This window comes from Fistularia commersonii, chromosome 20, assembly GCF_037954325.1.
Source record: "Fistularia commersonii isolate RoL2024-O1a breed Wild chromosome 20, RoL_Fcom_v1.0, whole genome shotgun sequence".
Taxonomy (NCBI): domain Eukaryota; kingdom Metazoa; phylum Chordata; class Actinopteri; order Syngnathiformes; family Fistulariidae; genus Fistularia; species Fistularia commersonii.
This window is the reverse complement of record NC_141303.1, coordinates 5,007,988-5,028,745: the sequence shown is the minus strand read 5'-3', so window position 1 is coordinate 5,028,745 and position 20,758 is coordinate 5,007,988. Positions and strand designations below refer to the sequence as shown.

The window sequence follows — 20,758 nt, the reverse complement described above, 5'->3', positions numbered from 1 at the left end:
ACTTATTTGGCAAAAAGTTATGTTGTTACAGTGACGTTGAGCTTTGACCCTCTGATATCAAGTGTTTTTTTTTTTATACTGAATTAAACAATTTTGAACATCTGCCATAATGTGTGTGTGAGTTCATGGTGATTCTGACCTGAAAATCAGATTACGTCTGAATATAAGGTCAGAGAGGCCAGGCTGAGATGGTTTGGTTTGGTTTGGTTTGGTTTGTATGGTGGGACTGGAACTGCCAGGCAAGAGGTGTAGAAGAAGACCAAAGAGAAGATTTATGGATGTAGTGAAAGAAGTTAGTAGACGTGAGAGAAGGTGATACAGAAAATGTGTGATGGATTCACTGTAGCGACTCCTGAAGGTAAAAGCCAAAAGGAAACGAGGAAGAAAAACAATGTATTTATGAGTTTATAGGAAAACTCCAAGACATGTTTCCTTCTTCACTATGAAGTTCATTCATTGTGTCTGTGAGCTTGAAGCTTCAATTTGCTTGATAATGACTGAGTCCTATTAGTGAATATTGCGACAGTGGTTTGCATCAAAAAAAAAATGTAACATTGCACATTATCTTCTTAAATGTCCTGTTTTAAATGGGCATATAAAACCTTGGTTTAAACCAATGAATTTGAAAACAGCCCTAAAGTGTCAAGCACAATTCATAACACAAAGTTAAACTTACACATTCATCCAATGTCATACATGACATTTTGCAGGGTTCAACCACATGACTTTGCACTTAGTCACAAATCTGATGACATCAGACTTAACATTCTGGCAACTGGAGTTTGTCAGAACAATGACTCCTGACTGTATTCAAACTATAGCTGTAAGTCTATGCAAGTCTAACTTAGTCCTACGAGGAGAACATTCACCTTCCATATCCAGGAGGTCTTTATGATGATAACTCGAAAAAACAGTACCGTTGGACCAGGGATAACTTTAAATGACTAACTTGACACCTCTGAGGTCCACGCACGGTCTCTGTGTCTTGCGTTTCTCACTCAGGCTGCCAGATGAGGTCTTCATCACAAGGGTCAAAATAAACCTAGAATACTCCAGAAAAAAAAAATGAGCAGTAATCCTGTAAAAACTGTGGATGAAAGATAGTTCCATCAAAGACTAAACAATTGGCCATAAATGACATTTTTCCTGACTTCTCGAAGCTATTGCTGCTTCACATGAATGTACCTCCACTTGACAAATAAGTTCTTGGGAAAAAGTAGCTCTTCCCTCATTAATTTTCCTTATCCTGTGTTCGCCTGCAGTGGAATTTTCCTGAAGAGTATGCCTTGTGTTTGACTGCCCAGTCCTTAAACATACTGCTGAATGGAAGATGGAAGGACTTCAGGTTTGCCCCTTTTCAACTTCCACTCTTTTGTTGCATCATGTGTCTTTGTGTGAGAGAATGTCCCTTAATTAAGCCCCATGCATAAAGACCAGCAAAACTCTTGACTGTACACTGTACCTCCTCTTGCTATGGCAAGTCAGACTGTATGCAGACACACACAAATGTGACAACACACACACATGCACAGCTAGACCGGGAAAAAATACTCACAAACTCTTTTCAGAGTTTTAAGATTTAGGTTTAAAATGTGAAAAAATACAAGAGACTGTAAAAACATATTTTTTCCAGGTTTCTGACACTAATTACCCCCAACTGATAGGGAAAGAGAACATGGGACACAGATCATGTTCCTCATCTGTTCATTGAGCCTAGGTATCGTCTTGTCGTGGTCGAAGACACTGCCTTTATTTTGAAAACAAACTGCTGTAAAGGAGACATTATTTGTTTTGGCTTATTTCTAAACATCACAGGATGTCTAATCTAATTAGATATAACAACTGAAGTCAACAGGGAGTGAAAAATGTCCTCTTGATAATGTTCTGCCCAATGTGTTTTATTATCAAATTGTCAAGGTCTTTTTGACTGACTGCCCACAGCAGGTCAAGTGTGAACAGAGCTCCTGACAATCACCACTGCCCCCTGCTGGGATTCCACCTGTCTTGCTTTCTGTGAATTCTACACCGGCGGTCCCCGACTGTACAACATTTTGTCGACCGATTGGGTTATGAGGTGAAAAAAGCTGCTCTGTGGAGCATGTGAATCACCTGTTGCAATGAACCTGTAGTTTAAGTAGTACCAAGTACTCTTGATATATTCTTTTAAAAGCAGATTTTCGTTTTGCTGGGGCCCTTGGCTCGTTCCATGTTTTCAAATAAGCTCATTCGTGACATTCGTGACGGTTAGCTTTGCTGACTTAACTGACGCATGGAAAAACCCAATGACTCAGTCAAGTGCAGGAGTGAGGCGGAGCCAGAAGGGGCTGTTTTTCAAAATAAAACATCCCAAGGCCTAATGAAAATAAAATACAAATAATTCCGAATAACGTTATTTTGTCTCTTAGATTATACATTTGCTATACTGTTTCCCCTTTCATACTGAGCATCTTAAAGAGCTGAAAATCAAATCCAGTCTCACTGTACAGATTGCTCTGTGCAATGACAATAAGGGAGTATTCTATTCTCAATGTAGCAACTTTTGATTGTACACTGCAAGTCATGCATTACTTGTTGTGACTGTCAAAACTGTATTAACGAAAAAAGCATGGGTGAGCTAATAGAAAAACAAAACTGTCTTGTTTTTTTTATTTTGACATGCAGATTATTGACAGTATTCATCATAGGCACATCTGCCCAGTCCCAAATATAATGCAACTGAATCCGATTTCTATTGCAATGCTTAAAATTCAAAAGAGTTTTTTCAACAGCATGTTTTAGAGCTGCAAAGTGCTAGAATTCCGGGAAAGCGTCACAGAAATAATGGGACCTTCCTCATTGCTTGAACACAACTTTTCCAGTTTAATGCAAAGAATGGCAGGCACAGTTATTCATGTACAAGATCATTTCAAATCAGAGAGAAATGGGGCTTGGGATTTTTTGAGTAGCGTGCATATCCAACACATTAGTTTACTATTTCAACCCTGACCATAACATCTTTGATGACTAACTAGACTGAAAGGTTGATTTTGAGTAGTCTGCTATCAGTTGGCCGTTTGGATAGAGCCTGAATACAGCTGTAGGATTCATAATGATGAGCATAGTAATAAACTTACTTGCAGAGTCCATCATTGGGAGAAACTAAATATTTGGAAATGATGCACAAAAAACAGGAGCATTGCAGTGTCCCTGTATCATCTTGCACAGAGCATTGGTGTGTGGGACAGATTAAACCCCATTCTTTCAGAATGACACAAAGATACTGACAAGGATTCAGCCTGAGCTTTGTTTTTCATCCTGACCCACAATCCAGATGAAAAAGCATGATAGTGGCCTCCTCCAATGTTCCCGTTGCTTTAATTGACTTAATGTTACTAGCAACAGGGGGTGATCCTTTAAAAACGTCCAACCAACACAATTCAACTGAGGACTGATGGGAGCTCCGGAGGTGCAGCACCAGTTTCAAACAAAGATAAATGTCAAATTGCTGATGGGAATAAAATGCAAAGAAAGAACAAAATGTTTTCAAAAATGTGAAAAGGACCCCTTAGGGCCCAAGTAGCTATTGTATCACTGGCAATGCAACCTGCATGAAAATAGGATTCAGAGGCCTGCCTGCCGTATAATGTGTGCATATTTGTGAAATGAATGCAGGGGGAGGATGAGCTTGTTACAACACACGTATTTTTAGGTGTGTGTGTTCGTGTTTGTGTGTTCGTGTGTGTGCATGCGTACGTGCGTGCGCGTGTGTGCTAGAGATCAGGGGCTTGCACTCTCATAGTGCCAAGCAGAGAGAACTGGGGATAAGAGCCTCTTCAAAGAGCAACAAATTTATTGAAGAAGCCAGCGCTATTTTGCACATACACTCCATTCACCCGGATAAGTATGGGAAGGCTGCTAAATAAGAGGACAGGGAAACACAAAAGGTTGTTGATACTCGGATGAATAAAGATCTCTGTCACCTACACAGAACCTTCAGCCACCATCAAATCAGAGGAGACGGCGAACATCACAACGGACCTTGATCTCCACTCCTTGGTCAGTGAAACCTGTTTCCAGTTGTCTGCGCCCCAAAGCTTCATTCTTCTCACCTCATTTTACAAGCGGTGCGGGCCTTTAACCAACCTCATTCCCTTGAAATAGGCTAATTGTGTTCAGTTGACCTCCTTGGATGCAACAGCCCTTACAAGTTAATCACCCAAGAAAGCCTCTTAGTGACAGCTATGCCTTAATTGCATACCAGACTATGCCCATCAATCTGGATGGCAGCAAATCCACACATTCCATCTGCATGGGAATGAGATATTCTGTCCAAAACTTTTGGTTCACAATAAGACATATGCTGATCTAAAGAAACATCCTCCGGTGAAGAATTAGAATGTTATGACACGGCAGTCTGGTTGTGTAATTCAGGGAATTTGATTAAAGGTACCACACCAATTCCGACCACTTGGATCCCATGGTATTGATCTTCAGGCTGGTCTTTTTGTGTTTGGGCTCTTCAGCAGAAGGAATCACTTGGGACTCCACCAAAACATTTAAGTCAAAACAAACTGATCAGCATGACAACAAAAGGGAGAATGCAACATGGTGGGGTGTATATGTTTTTGTGTGATTTGACTGTGTCTACTCATCTTTGCTGTGGTCTCAGCTCATCTGCTTGTTCCATGCTGTGTTTTCACAGTTTGTCCAGGGAAGTGAGGTGAAAACGCCAACCTTTTCCACACAGCAATAACTTCCCACCATGACATCGAACCAACATTGCCTCAATGTCCCTCGGCACTCGCTGTGAAAATGTCAGACAAGCTCTTTTCATCTGAGGGAAATCCTGTCTGATTTATTCTCCTCCTATTCTCCTTGTATATTCCTTGACTGAGGTGCCTGTTTGTAGAAGAACATGTTTCATTTAAATATCAAAGCCGGCAAGGAGGTGGCCAGACATTTTAAATGCCATTTTTGGCATCTCTAAAGGAATGTGATTGCTTAAAAGCCCTTGACAAAGAGACTTGATCACTGAGACAACGGTTCCTTTGTGGTGGCGGGGTGACCACAATCCATCTATCTACTCTGCTCTGTGGAAGAGGGAATCACAGAAGAGAGCCATTTGCATCTAAGTGTGTGGCTCTTTAAGGCTCCACAGTTAAAACAGCATTTGAGAATTTGTTCAAATTTTTTAAAGATTGAACTCAGGGAACCCTGTTGGTTTACATGGGCTGATGTATTTATACTGCAATCACAATAACAATGCTGAAACATCTGTGATGAGAGACAAAAGAAAGTCATTTTCTCATGTGAACTGGCTCAGATTCAAGTAGCATTCTGGCAGAACTGCACTTACTAGACACATAAAACTGGACACAGGGAGTGTGTCTATTGTGCATCACATTAAATATTTTGTGAGGAATATTGTGTCCCATTTAAACCGCACACAGACCATTAATCGCATGCTGTCCAAATAAATGAAAAAAGGACATTCATTTTATATGTCTGACAAAGCTGTGTTTGTATTACTTTTTTGGAGGCTCTTTTTAAAAAGCTTGCATCTCTTTAATTTTGGAATTACCCAAGCAAGTATGTTGAATGTGTTGAATGTAGTCCTTATTACATTCTCAGAACATTCAAAAGTAAACAAGTAATTTTGAATGATAACTGATAACTTTTAAGCTCTGAATGTTTTCCAAGTAACTATGTACTTCTAACTTTCTTTCGTTTTTCTTTTTTACAACCAAAAGAAAAAAAATCCTAAAGGGGAAAGGATTGTACATTATCAGACTCAGTAAGCTTATAGAGTTGCTAACCAATGAGTAGTTGCTATAGGACCAGAGCGTACCTGATCGTTCTTTGTATAAACAGATGCAAGTATTGAATGCAGCTTGAATAACAAAGCAGATGCACAATGGTTTTGTGTTTTCCTGATAATTACATCAAACATCACCACAATATCAACACAGTCTCTTTATCTGGACATGGGGGATCCACCTTTATCCTCAGGTTTTCATGTCAATAGTTTGGTATGTTTCTGCACGACTGCTCTTCATCATACCTCTCAGCATGAATAGAGAGGATTGACATCTCTGACCCCATCTTTGTTATGAACTTTGAGCATCTAAATAAAAGCGGCAGGAATATGAAAATACCCCCAGGATTCAAGGGCACATGCCACAGTTTATCAGATACGTTTCAAGTTTATTTTTTTTCTTTCTGAATACTAAGAAGCACAGATTATAATTATAAAATGAATCTTCTCTGGTCATAGAAATAGATACATCATGATTCAAAGTTGTTCCTTTCTCTTGTGTTTAATTTTAAAACATATTGGGGTTTTTTTTCTCGTAGATGATCAACTAGATTTTAGACCTTGGCTGAGCCAGTTTCACCCTTTGGGACTGAACATTCAATACGATTTAAAAAAAGTTAATTGCCATGTGAATAAATATAACACGACCTGAAAATGACTTTGCTTTTGCCTTGAGAGTAAAAAAAACAAAACAAAACAGAATAAATACGTGCATACCGTGTACAAACATAGAGTTTATCTGTTGACGTCCAAACCGTCTAAATTGTTCTGTTTATTTTCTCAACCTACTTTCTCGGGAATTTCCCGTCAGTAGTTTCACATGCATGTATTAACCGGTCTTAACCGGTCGTGTCGCTGTTTGTCGATCTCGCGATACTTGCCGACAGGAAGAGGCAAGGGAAGGTCAAGAAACGAAACATGGCAGCCGGCGGTGTTTTGAGATCCATATTTTCCTCGTTTGCGGGTTTAAAATGTGTAACTGGTACATCTACGGGTATTTTGCAGAGAATACATTTCCCCCAGATGCCTGTGTCAGTACTCCAGAGCCGAGGAATTCGCCAAGGTGAGCAGTATTCTTCAAATGTAGCGAAAAACAAGCCAGCTCGTCTGAGTCCTAGAGCTAGGAGTCGAACTCGGCTAATTAGACAAACAATTATTTTTAAAGGTAGCAGTTCTTCATTAATCTCCCAATCTTTGTACTCTAAGTTTATTCATGACATGGCTTTTTACGTGGAGTCTTTACCCTCTAGGAGACTTATTTTTTTTATAATCCTGACCTTTCTATAAAGCTTGTCTCATTATGTTATCCACGTTTGCCATAGCATTACAAACATGTTTAGGAAAAAATGAACAGGAATAAATTAAGTAGTTCGTGTGTAAGTTTGTGTGAGACCACGCCTAACCCCCAAAAATGTCAACTTTTCAGTTGTGGAGAAACAGGAAGGCAACACAGTGACCGTGAGTAACCATCAAGCACCTGCTGTGCCCACAATGTGTGATTATAATAAATAAAATAGCATGTGAGAAGCATCTAGTATTTTTTTTTTGGGTCCAGTGCCTGTGCATATAAACATTTTCTGCTACTAAAGAATAATTTTCAAATAGCTTTAATTGATTCACTGACTTAAGATTTTCAAGTTTAAGCATAGCTTGTAAGGTCTGTACCATTTAGGTTAATATTGATGATAGAATGCAGTCTTGTACAACTTACGAGGTCAATCACATTTAGAGATGTCAGCACCAGGGGTACTATATTTTCAAAAAGACCTTTGACAGAAAGACCATTGAAGCAAGAATTGTGCTTTTTTTTTTTTAAAACAGCCAATTGTATCATTTGACATAAGAGTATAGTCTTTTCTTTCACCAGGCAATTCTTTTGTGCTCAAGAGGTAGTGCTGTTGGTCTGGATTTCTTTAATGCTTCAATTCTAAATTTATTCTTGTGAATGTTAAATGTGATTTTTCTTCTGACTACATTACACACACACACAGGCTTCTGAATATCTTGGTTTCATTTTTTCAGATAGTCGAGCCATACTCATATCCTACTTCAGATAATTATTAGACTAACTCCCAATTATAATCACTTCACAGATCGAAGGGGAGATACTGGACATTCCAGCAGGACCACAGCCTCCAAACCCCGCAGCCAAGTGCCCCATCTACAGATGGAACCTGCAGCATAAATACACCTACACAGTAAAGGCAACCACAGAATACCAATGACTACATAGTTGCATAAACAATGTGTCAGGATTGTCTGTCTCGCACTTTCCAGGATGTGTTGTTACTCAGACAGTTCATCAGGTCGGATGGAGGTATGTTGCCCAAGAGAATCACCGGCCTCTGCCCAGAAGAGCATCGGAAAATTGCTGTTTGTGTGCAAATGGCTCACAGAGCAGGTCTGTGCGACTGCAATGAGTTTTAGAACTTATAAACAAAAGGAGAAAGCCTGTTACAGGGGATTTCTGCATACACATCAAGCTAGTTACTGCTGACCGTTAAAATCATAACTCCCAGTGCTGTTTTTACCTCCTCCCAGATGTTACTGGACAATATTGATGACTTCAATTTGATGCTTCTTCTTTTAAAAACAATATTACATTTAAAAAGAATTGAATTATGTTCTTGAAACCAAACAGAGGGAATACAATCAGTCCCTAAATACTTTTCAAAGAAGGTAAATTTGATTATATTTTTTTCTTTTTTCGAGGGATGCAGCGCCAGTTGTCTGGTGTCGCCAGTGTTTGTTTCATTATTACTTTTTCTATTCAGTCATCCCATGCAAACATGACCATCTATCCCTTCCCAAGTTTCTTTTCTCCACCCTTTCATGGGTCAAGACTTTGGAAAAATGTAACTATATGTGGTGGCCCATCCTCAGTTTTTTTTATTCATCCGTGTTCACGTATTCTCTTGAGGTGTATCCATTACTGGTACATTTATGCTTTGCAGTTAGATACAGGGACTATGACAGCAGTGATCTTTGCGTTAGTCAGGATTTTTGGGAAATAAAAGTCGGCTGCTCATTTTACAATTGTGTTCAACAGGAGACTTTACAAATGAAGCAAGTAATCAATTTACTAATCGTAATGATTGATGAATGACTTTGTCCATGTGCATTGACAACATTGATCGGTTTTTGGTATTTATGAAAAAGTCATTTTGCCTGGTAGCCAGTCAGGTTAAAATCCATAGCTGGAAAACATAGAAAAGACAAATAAAATTACTCTCCTTTTTCTTTTTGAGTTTTGCAGATATATATATTTTAATGGCAGCCTTTTTCTGTTTACTTAAGTTCAGCTAATAAAACTGTTGCTTTCCTGTTTAAGGTCTGCTTCCTGACCACAGACCTAAACTTCCTGAGGGCCATGTCCCCAAGAGGTCGAAGCCCCAACTGAACAGGTGCTGCTTTGATTACTGTCTACTAAGTCCAAGTATGCAGGCTCTTGTGAGACTGACCAAATCCTTTATCTGCTGTTTGTTTCACAGATACCTGACCCGCTGGTCCATTGACACAGTCAAACCAATCTACAAAAAGGGGCTTAAGTGGTGTAAGAAGCGTATGGCCGTTGGACACCCTGCACTCAAGAACAATGTCAGATACAGTGTCAAGCCTCTTTATTTAAAACACTGAACACCGACAAGTTTGCAGGTGTGTAGTGAAGATGCGAATTCTAGTGGGTTTTTCCATAACCCATTTTCACCTCCAATGTCTGTTCACACTCTCTTGTAAAAGTCCATCTTGATCCATCTGTATTTATTATGGATTTTCTTAATAAAAGCCTTGTCAAACTGTGAGTCAGGCTCAGTCCTACCCACAGCAGTCTTTTCTGTTGATTTTTATTGTACAAAAAGCCCTTGAAGAGAACTCAATAACAACTCGGAGAGAGCAACAACTGTGTCAGTTTTACGTTTTCAAAGTAGGTGGTACTTTGACTGTGTATACTGAAAGCCACACAGATGTGTAAATAAAATCTGTCTTGTTGACCTTTAGCACATGTTTACTGTATGAGAATTGCTTTTGGTCATGCAAAGTAAATGGAACACAAATGTTGTGGGAACATCTTTATACTTTTTAAACTGTAACAACCAATATATTTTTGTGACATATAAAACTACTCTCAAAGTTAATTGGTAATGTACCTAAAGGAAGACTGAGTTGAACATGTTACTAGTTGCTACCAGTAGCATTTACCCATGAAAACACAAAAGTGAAAACTACATATAACATTTAAGTAAAACAATCTGACTGTTTTCACACATATATATAAACACATACATTATATATATACATATATATATATAAATTATATATGATAGCAGTCAGATTATTCATCAAGGTAGTTGCAAACTAATTAATATCCAAGCTTCCACCCTGTATTTTTTAACCTTTCTAAAGAACATAGATTGTATTGGTGTCTGTGTTTGTCAGGCACAGGAAATATCACCCACTGGAGTTTATAACTACTCACTTGCAGCAGCTGGTTTTAACTAAATACAAATTAGGCAAGTTTGACCAATTGAATAAATATGCCCAAGGGTAAGAGCATTATCTGTAACCAGTATGTGGCTGCTCCTCCAACTTTGTCAAAGGAAAGTTTAGGAGACTGATTATTAAAAGGTCAACTGACAAACACGTTATTTTATCACTTGGAATAGGGAGAGTTTAAAAATTCTTTGAATTTATAATTTTTCAGTGGTGGTAGTGATTTTTTTTATATGAGAATGGAAACTAAAAAATAAACTATTGATATGCATATTCAAACATGTTACTTTTAATTTACCAAAATAACACAGGGGAAAAATCAACCAAACAAAAGTCAATTCAATGAGATGTTATTTAATATGTTTTCAAAAGATGATAGAGACAGGATTTGACATGTTTGTCTAAACTGATGTTTTGAGCAAACATGACATCAAGATATTTTCCAATGTTGACATACTGACATGAAAAAAATGAGCAATGAAAAGGAAAAAAAAATGTGTTTGGCTTAATAGATTTTAAAGTCAATCGAAAAGTACACGTATTAATGTTATGTAATTGTCGCAGAAAACCCAACCCAAAAACCCCAACTTTACAGCATGAAAGGCAAGTCCAAATTCTTGGTGCCATAACCCATGTAGACGTATCCATGCAGCGGTGTCATGGGAACATGGTAGAAGCTCAGTCCCAACCATAAAAGGCTACGGATCACACACACTTTGCTGGCACCTTCAAACTGAAGACTCCATGATCCTAGGTGCAAACAGATAAGACCGAAAGAATGAAATTCAAAACATTTAAATCTCTGGTGATATGTCAAACTTATAAGCCACCTCATCCTTCATGGATCACTTTTAGCTGGTTGTATTAAAGATGCATTTTATTTTTTTTTTATCCATAGCTGCCTTCTGTTGTGTGGATATGTGTTTAATGTAGAATATTGCCACAATATGTTCACCGACTCTACTTTAGAGCTAAACTGAAACCAAAGCTGGAGTACTTGGTAGAAATCAGTCCAAGAAAATAATATGATTCACATGCTGTAGCCAGCTAGGGGATACTCCAGTAAATAACCTCTTTGTGCTTTTGATAGATATTGTCGTAACCTATTTCTATAAGTCTGGGTGTGACCGTGCGCTGAGGACCTTGAGAACTGAAAACAAGAGCTGGATCTGCTGGGATGAAAACTTGAACTAGTTTCCCTCAAATTTGCACACAATTTCTAGTTTATTTTGAGGGGATTTCTACACTGCCTGCCATTGTTCATTTTTCTTTTATTTATTTATATCACTAATATATGAGGTTATGTCTTTCTTTTTGGTTGTGGTTTCCACAGTATTTAGGGTCATTTATGGCTAATTTTCAGATACTTTTTACTTACATTTTCTAGTACATCTTCATTGATTTTTTGTATAATATTTTGCTTATTGTCAGATTGCTCAGATGGAAAGAAATCACCTTTTTGGTTTTGTCATTTTTTTGATTAATTTTTTCCCCTTCACATACAGCGGTGCACTCAGTTTAATGTACCTAATATTGCAATACACTTTTACAGCCGTGAGTGACATTCCAGGATAATTATATATATATATATATATATATATATATATATATGTCATGCCTGAATCTTCCACAACTAGAAAAATGATCAACAGCTCTTTTGAATTTTCAGTGGTTACAGGATTTGAGAAACCCTTGCAGTATTCTATAATGTTGTTGGACATGAAATTAAAACAGGTCAGAATATATTTGTAGAACAAAATATATGTTCTTTGGTTATATGGATGCAGCTGCAGTAGGAAATCTTAAAGCCGTAAATCCACAGCCTGAACCTGTTTTCCAGCACTATCGAGAGAATTACACCTGTTTTTTTGACGGAAATTCATCTTATGGCGTTTTCTCTTGAGTGCCATTTAAAAAAATGCTAACTGTCTCCTCTCAGCAAAAGCCTGCGCCCCACTGTTAAGCGTTGTGCAGTGCATATGGCACTAAGACAGCTGTGTATCATCTGCTGCAGCCACGACCCTGCTGACATACACAACAGACCAAAGAACACACGCATATACTGTGTATACACATGTGCAAACGGGCCATAAATCAGACATTGTTGCATGTTACTCCTCATAACACACATGCAAACAGGTCCTCAGATTATCTCCATTCTCTGTGGCCTGGAGTTCATCCAGCCAACCTGACAGTGTGTCATACAAATCATGTCATCATATTCGTGTGTGTTTTTACTATCTCCTGGGTTGAGTTTTTTTCTTTTCTTTTTTATTTTTTCGGTGTTTTTTTCAAATAATAAAAATACTTTTGAAAATTCAGAATACATAATCTAGTGGAGACCTTCCTAGATTTATAGATTGATGGATTGATTGATTCCAGTTAAAGAAGTTTTAACCAAAACCTTTCCATTAGAAGATCCTCTCCTCTGTCTGTAAGACGCCCAGCTTCTGCTGCAGAGCTAAGCAATGCGAATGGTAGCCAATGGTTATCATGGATTTCCTCATCAAACAACTGCCCCCCAGCAATGCTTAATTATTCTTATGCGCATAATCCAGCATTGACTTTGAAATCAACAGAAAACGTGAAACACTGGGCAGAGTCAGCCAGTGGAGGAATTCCAAGTAATTAAAACTTAACTGCAACTGTCTGGAGAGGTGTTCCTAAGAATATAAATCTAATGATTCAGTTTAGTTATGTAATGACATGTGAGAATATGACGCATAACAGGAATTATATTTTACCTTTCGGAGTGTCTTCAGTCAATGAGTCGAGGAAGTCCATAGCTTGATTCAAATCCGCCATGTCCAAGATTGACCTCTTCTTCAGACTCTTTGTTTTCCTGAAGTGGAAGAAATTGGAAAGTTTCCTTGCCTCTGTATAAGACAGACCTGAAGAAGAAAAATCACAGAGCTGTGGTTAATAAGGGCCTAATTAAAAGATGTGACATAAATAATACCTTCAAAGCTGCGGTTCACTTGGACGGTGCCATGCGGACTCCTGATGAAGGCACCGCGAGGCACCACAGACACTTCCTCTGTGATCTGATGGACCGTCACCGCCACCCTCTTTTCCTCCGTCACTGTCTAAAATCACAGACGGTGTACATCAACTGCCCGGGATTTCAATTCTGCACACAGCTCTCATTCCAAAATTAAAAAAAAAAAAAAAAAACTCAACCCCCCCAATGCTGTCACTTTGACTTGTTGTCTTACTTTGTTCCCCTTTGAAAAAAAAAAAAAAAATTGAATTTGCAAACAAATAAACACATAAAATTCTTAACTCTGTTCTAGATATTATCGGGGGAATGGTGACAAAAAAAAACTCTAAATTCTGACTGCTTTCAACCATGTGATGAAGAACAGATGCACTTCAAGAAGAAAATATTCCGCTACTCTGAATCAAGATCACTATTTCAGAGCAAGTGATGATTTCAAAAAGAAAAAAAAATGTCACTTGTTCTTTGTTGCCAAGATAATAATCACAGAATGCATAATGTATTCTTCCATTAATATGACGATTGTAGATGAAGAAACATGCCTCTCACTGGATGGGGGACTGTGACGTCATAAGTGGGGTGCATGGGTTCAACAGATTGTGAATGGGGATGCTGTGATGTCACACAGGGGAAGCCACATGACACAGTAATGTATACATACAAATGATGTCACATACTCTGTGGATTAGTGGGTTGAATTCCAAAAGAATTGTGGGCAGACACGAAAGTAATGTAGACAACGCAACATCACTGTTGATCTTACTCACCCCCATCTCATCCAGACCATCACTCCCCTCTCCTGGACGCTCGTACACATAGGACGGGTCTCCTATGAAGCGACCTTTTGCTGTTTTAGACACTTCCTCCACCATCGTGTCGGTGGCAGGTGGAAGCAGAAACCAGTCCATGCAATTCAAACTGGACGGATGAGAGAAAATGCACTCAATAACGACGGATACCATCATGAGATTGCAGTGCGGGGTATCGGGTATACCTGTACAGATTCTTTTTGTCGCTCATTTCATCCTCTCCCACACCCTGAGCGATAAAGTAATCCTCTTTTAATCCCAGTATTTTCCCCCAGAACAAGACTCGATGGAATTTGTAGTCTTTTTTCATGATAACCAGTGAAGTTTGCAAGGCGGTTCTTTGCTCAACGTTCAAAATGCATCCAATACCAGCAACCAGGTCCAAGCAGTATAACGAATTAGAGTCCATTTTTGTTGTTGTTTTTGCGATGAACTACGCGCTAACGTTCAGCGTCACGTACCGTGCGGCTTGCTAGCATACATCACTACCACAATCTTAAGGCCGGACGTTTGTTTGGTTGCTATGACAACAAACCTTCATGAGCCGCTGTCCTAGCAACCGTTTGCCATCCACTTAGTTTAATCTTCGGGTTTTTTTTTCTGTGAGAACCTCAATATGCGTTTTTATAGCGCCAAAATAAAATCACCTATCAAAATCTAAAAATAAATAAATAGGTAATATTTAAAAAAAAAAAAAAAAGAGTGATTTATTTGCATTTTGATTTTACATCCGGTATAACGTCAAGTCACGTGACTCGAACCCAGGAGGCTTCTTGTTGAATTGAATTACGGACTCAAACATATGTTTACCAGAGGTAAAAACTAAATCCTAAACTTGAAGTTTTGCATAAAGAATCATTTATAAATCTCACCAAATATTGTCCTATGTTGGTAAGTCAAAAAACACCTTAACATTGGTCATCAGTGATGCCCTGAAGACTCTGTACCGCTCTGTCTAAATCATGGCCTACAATTGCATTTACAACCTAGAAAAGTCAAACTCCTCTAACTTTTACCATCATATGGCTTCATGTGTTAGTTTCTGACTGTCACTATGAGACAGCACTATGACAGCTGTGTGTTTGCAGGACAGAATTGTACGCAGATGTGGACTTAGATACCACTGACATGACTGCATGACACATGGGAATAGGAGTGAACTTTGCTGGCGAGTTGTTTAGTATAAATTATGGTGTGTGTGTTTGTCCACGCATCAGGAAATATTTTAGAAATAACACGAGAGATAATATTTGCTTGGAACAAATACACTCTTGTAGTTAGAGATGAGTTAGAGGGTCATATTATATGGGTGTCTGACTGACCATAATTCAAGATAGTCAAACTGTTAAAATTAACATCATACAGAAGCATATAGTGCTATGAGAGGACTCCAGTTTCATGGGTGGAATTCAAGGCCAGAATAGGAGGGAGGACTGACAGACTATCAAGCCTGGAAATACCAATGATGTTCCAGAGTGATAACATTTTAAGTGCCACCACCTATTCTTCTTTTCTTTTCGGCTACTCCCTTCAGGGGTCGCCACAGCAAATCACAACATTTCATAACATTAAATACACACACATGCACATACACACACACACATATATATATATATATATATATATGTATGTATCCACACATACATATATTTGACCCCCAAACCGAAAGACGAAATGTCCAGCTTGATTTTTCCACTAAATTTAACCTTTCCCTCCTCCCTCCCGGCAATTTCTTTGCTTATTTTCTATTTGACTGTGACGCACTTGTCAGTGCATTGAGCCGCCTAAATACAGTCTGACCCTCTGGTGTCGAGAACTGTTGTTTCTTATGAGGCAAATCCTGTTTAAAGCAGACTAAATGAACAACAGTTGTTTGGTTTAGCCTGGCGCAAGTCCAGCATCCTCAGAAATTTGGCTTCAATAACAGGCTGGCTGATCCTGATCCTAGGGATCCCATTTTGTTCGTCCAAACTGTTAAAAATATTCTATGTTTATTTGTACAAAATGGAACAAAACAGGGTGACACTCTTTACATGGCATGCCTTCACAATCCTTAGTCAATGAAAATGTCCAATGATATTTATATTGGCATGAAATCAACTTATAAAACACACTATTTGACGGAAGCACCTCCCACAGTTTGTGCCACTGCAAATGAGATCAAAAAGGCCAGCTGTGAAATTCGCTGGCTTAAGCAGATGTTGAAAAATCATATCAGTCCATCCCGGCCACCCCCGACTCGCTTCCTTTCCAGGTTTAAATTGGCTGGGAGATTTTAGTGATCACATTTTGAGCTTGTCAGGGCCTGACCTCAAACTACAAAGTTTATCCCATGAGTCAGTTTGCAGCCCGAGTTCTTTAGGTGGTCATTCCAAAGACAATCTCTAAATGGGTCAGTTTGTTTTAAATCAGCACCCTGTGTGAGGCTATGAGGCTTGAGGAAACGGGACATTCTTCAAACACAATTCTTTTGTCTTTTATTTTGAACTTCATCCCAATTCTGTTTATCTTACTTAATGCATTGGGCTCAATTGTTAAATATCTGCTTCTTGTCCTAGTCATTGTGATACTGAGGCCAAGTATTTTCCTGCATTGCAAATAATTTTTCAAACTGGCTGAAAAATCTATATAATTGATGGTGAAGTGATGAAATATCAGCCTGGAATACCTGCACTTATAAAGGCATTTGAACCAGCTGAGAACTCAGGATGGCCTAGTGAGGAATTTTTAGCTATTATGTTGCAATTTGGGCGTATTTTTTGTAAAGTGCTGAGTAATTTCTTATTGATTTTTTTCCCAGATGATTGTGTAATGACGTGTATAATTTCTTGATTACTGTGAAGTAATGTCTTGATTATTGGCAGAAAATTTATCACAGATTTCAATTATATTGTTTTCAAATTTAATGTGGTTGACAAAAAACAAATTATCACTCCAAGACCAAATATGGGTGAAATGCCAAAAGGAAAAAACAAAACAAAAGAAGATAGTTAAATTCACAAAAGACAGAGAAAGATAATTTTACAAGATATTGATGCATGTTGGGATGTAGATGTGAAACGTTAAAGACCTCTCTTGTCAATCAGGCAAATGCACATTGGCAGATATCTTATTACAAGCAATCAGAAAAACACAAGTAGGTCAGTAATTCCCTTGTTTTGTGTGTCATTATGTATTTCTAAAGCTCTCGGTCTTCGCTGTAATTGTCCAAAAAAGGGCCTTAGTCACATGTTTGATCGGCAGCAGTGATTTCAGTTGCTTGGCCTGCAGCCCATCTGGCCAATGTCGTCTGCTAACAGAATAAAGAAGGAGAATGGGGTGACTTTTCTACAGAAAACCCCACACAGAAGGGAACACATAAGGACAGCCTTCACCAGCCCGCCCACTCATTTACAAACACCAACACGGTCTAAACTGGTTGCTCTGGATGGTACCTCATTAAAGTTGGCAGTGTAGGTGGAAGTTTTGGAGTTGGACGCATAACAGAGTGACACATACACACACACACACACACACACACACACACACACACGCTTCACTCCAGTTCTGTTTCTCATTTAGTTGGGAAGGAAGCTAGTCTTGGAATATTACCATTAGTGGTCGAGTTTCTGTCCTCGTCCCTCTTCTCTGGGAAACTCACCTCCCAGGCGACCAGTGTTGCCACGGCACTAATCCTGATGGACAAAAGCTGGGAGTGCCACAGAGTGAGTTGATGCCCGGCCTTCTCATTGGCTGGCTTACTCCAATGCAACATTGCAATTGGCCAATGCCATGTTTATATACAAATTAGAGCAGTCAAGAGGTCACATCCATCGATCTTGATGGTGTCATGAAGAAAACCTGACCCCAAAACCTTGGAAAAAAATAAATCTAAATGAGGTTAATTACTATTTGATACACACACACACACACACACACACACACACACACACACACACACAAAACACATAGTGGCTGTCCTGAGTTCAGTGGCCGAGGAGTGTAGAATGAATACTGAAAGAGAGGGAAAGAGGTGACCAAATAATGGTGTCTGTGTAACACAAAAGCATAGACAATAACAAAACCTGGAATGCGGTGAGGTTGCCTGGCGGACTGGGTGGCACACCTACACACAAACATAGAGAGGCTTTGGATTAACAATGGCTAAATATTTTGATCCAAAGAAGGGTGTGTTGTTTACATGAGCGATACAGTACATGTTCATTCGCCGGTGCTTCACGATGATGTGAAATCACTTGAACCAAAAAAAACAACCAAGAGACTTCTTGTGTTGCAATTTTTACCAAGCATTTTTTAAAATATTTTTCATTTGCCCCCTATGTTTTTAATTCTAATGAATTCTGCGCTCTCTTGCTTCATTTCTTCTAGTCTACTTCTGCCACTTAATCGGATACATTTATCTTGGAGACAGCAGGGAGATTTAGGCGTGAGACACCATCAAAGATTAACAATTAAAAAATAACATGCAAGTAAAATGTAATAAATGATAAAAGGAGGCTGGCCTGTACACACACACACACACACACACACACACACACACACACACATATATATATATATATATATATATATATATATATATATATAACACATATATATATATATATATATATATATATATATATATATATATATACATACAAATGCACAGATTTTAGGTTTTCTTTTTTCAACATACTTTTCAGTTCTATTTCGTTTTCTAAAGTGCTTCATCTATTCTATGACTTTATGAAGAATGTACTCCACGATGGCCAGACTATAAGAGTAATTCATAATTTTACATTTTGGTCTTGCCACTGGGAGATACAGTGTATCAACTGCCTCAATGAAGCTGGCCCCTTTTGGCACATATAGCTGCAGACTTATGGCACAGATGGGGACCATATTTAAGCCGAGTTGATCGATTATTGATTTTATACCAACTTGGGGGCCATATGTATTATGAGTTTGTGATTCGTAAATATTGTACTTTTTAATGGCTGCCATCATTTTCATCATCAAGAACGAGCCCATAGTTAACCACTAATCCTTCTCTTTGTTACCTGCTTTTTCATTTTACTTTTGCATGATTCATTAAAAACAGTTAACATATCATTATTCATACAATTTGTACCTTTTTTTTTTTTTTTTTTTTAATCAAGATTGCGCCGGAAGACCGCAGCAGCTCCTTGTCTTATCTTAACTCGGTGTGGTTATCAGCCGACTGAGCTTCACAGTAGCTTGTTATTGATAGTTTTAACAATTACTGCAGAAAAATCAAATCTTTGCTTGTTAACAAAGCATCAGATAAGAATGGAGAAATTCCATCCATCAGAAATTGGCCAGGAATCAAAAGACTGAATTCTTTTAGTAGCAAAAAATATCTTATCGTTTTTGTGTAAATAGTGGTGTTGATATCAAATGGAAAATACAGAGTAAATCTGTAAGTAAATCTGTTAGTAAATCTGTAAGTAAATCTGTTAGTAAATCTGAGATAAAGAAATGAACAGAGAGTAGATTGTCTGGCAATGGCAGAGTTTAGCATCTTTTTCTTGCAGCTAATTTTCTGTAGCATTTACAGTAGTTTTGGTGGAAGCTTTTAATATTCTTTGAGCCCTGATCCAACAAATGTGCATGCGCTGTATTTTTCAATTTCATGCTAATTTTAGGCTAAAAAATTTCACATTTTCATTTGATTGCCTACTCATTTGCTAATACAGTAATCAGGATTGACTACTTACCCAAAATAAGCACTGTAATTTTCAGGGATTTATTCCCCCAAGTAAATTTTTGTTTTTTACAAACCCATATTAGTTACCGTGCAGCAATATTACATAACATAATTGACTTGATACTGCATTTATCATTTTACCAATAGATTAACTATTGGGATATTTTAATCAAACTGTAGTTGTACTGTTGACCACATACTGAAATTTTCAACATAAGATTTCCAATAACATGTTGTCGTCCCATAATTAGAATATTCTTTCTCAGCTTTTGAGTCAGAAATGTCATTTAAAGTTACACTTGATATTAAAACTATTTGTCATGACAATATTAGATATTTTGCTGTTTTGTGATATAATAGAGGGCAAGTGTCAGGAAATGAGTTTTCTTTTTTTGCAGTTTGGTTCTTGATTTGTTAAAATCTCCCCTACTGGTTGATCAGAATGTAAAATGCGCTGCACTGTACCTCAGGCGCATTATTGAACGTTTCAATGAATGAACATTTGTGCTGTAGTATGAAATTTCACACCCAAATCATCTCACTCACGTATATGTAACTATATCGAACTTTCGATCAAATTGTCACACACAGATTCATCCCAGAATCATGTGGGATGAAACTGAGCCAGCAATTTGTGGTGAGTTTGACACTGGGTCAAAATCTGGCGTGTGGTTTTGGAAAGCTACATGCCTGACTGCCGGACAAAGCTGATTCCCAGGCTTTTGCCGCCCCTCACATCATCCACATTTCTCCAGCTTTGACTAACTGGCAGACAAAGCATACATTAAATATATACAACATTCACTTAACCCACAGACAACATATCAGGTTTCTATTGACAAACTGCCTCAGCTCATCTATGTACCTATGTCTTACTAACAACTGTACAGACATCTTTTGCAACCTTATTATCACGACTCTGTTATGCCTCATGGTTTAGAATTATATTGTTTATCTTT

At 38.2% G+C, this 20,758-nt stretch overlaps 2 protein-coding genes across 2 annotated transcripts; one reads left to right on the top strand and one right to left on the bottom strand.

The window, feature by feature from the left end:
• Nucleotides 1-6,663: 6,663 nt before the first annotated feature.
• mrps18a (mitochondrial ribosomal protein S18A) lies at nucleotides 6,664-9,594 on the top strand. Its single transcript, XM_086166953.1, has 6 exons — nucleotides 6,664-6,857; nucleotides 7,221-7,252; nucleotides 7,888-7,992; nucleotides 8,072-8,195; nucleotides 9,126-9,198; nucleotides 9,286-9,594. Exons 1-6 carry the CDS (start codon nucleotides 6,713-6,715, stop codon nucleotides 9,428-9,430), a joined length of 624 nt encoding a protein of 207 aa, XP_086023079.1. The 5' UTR covers nucleotides 6,664-6,712; the 3' UTR covers nucleotides 9,431-9,594.
• Nucleotides 9,595-10,625: 1,031 nt separating this feature from the next.
• On the bottom strand, nucleotides 10,626-14,583 carry rsph9 (radial spoke head component 9). Its single transcript, XM_086166911.1, has 5 exons — nucleotides 14,275-14,583; nucleotides 14,048-14,198; nucleotides 13,242-13,368; nucleotides 13,027-13,173; nucleotides 10,626-11,032 (listed from the first exon to the last, which is right to left on the bottom strand). Exons 1-5 carry the CDS (start codon nucleotides 14,496-14,498, stop codon nucleotides 10,872-10,874), a joined length of 810 nt encoding a protein of 269 aa, XP_086023037.1. The 5' UTR covers nucleotides 14,499-14,583; the 3' UTR covers nucleotides 10,626-10,871.
• Nucleotides 14,584-20,758: the final 6,175 nt, after the last annotated feature.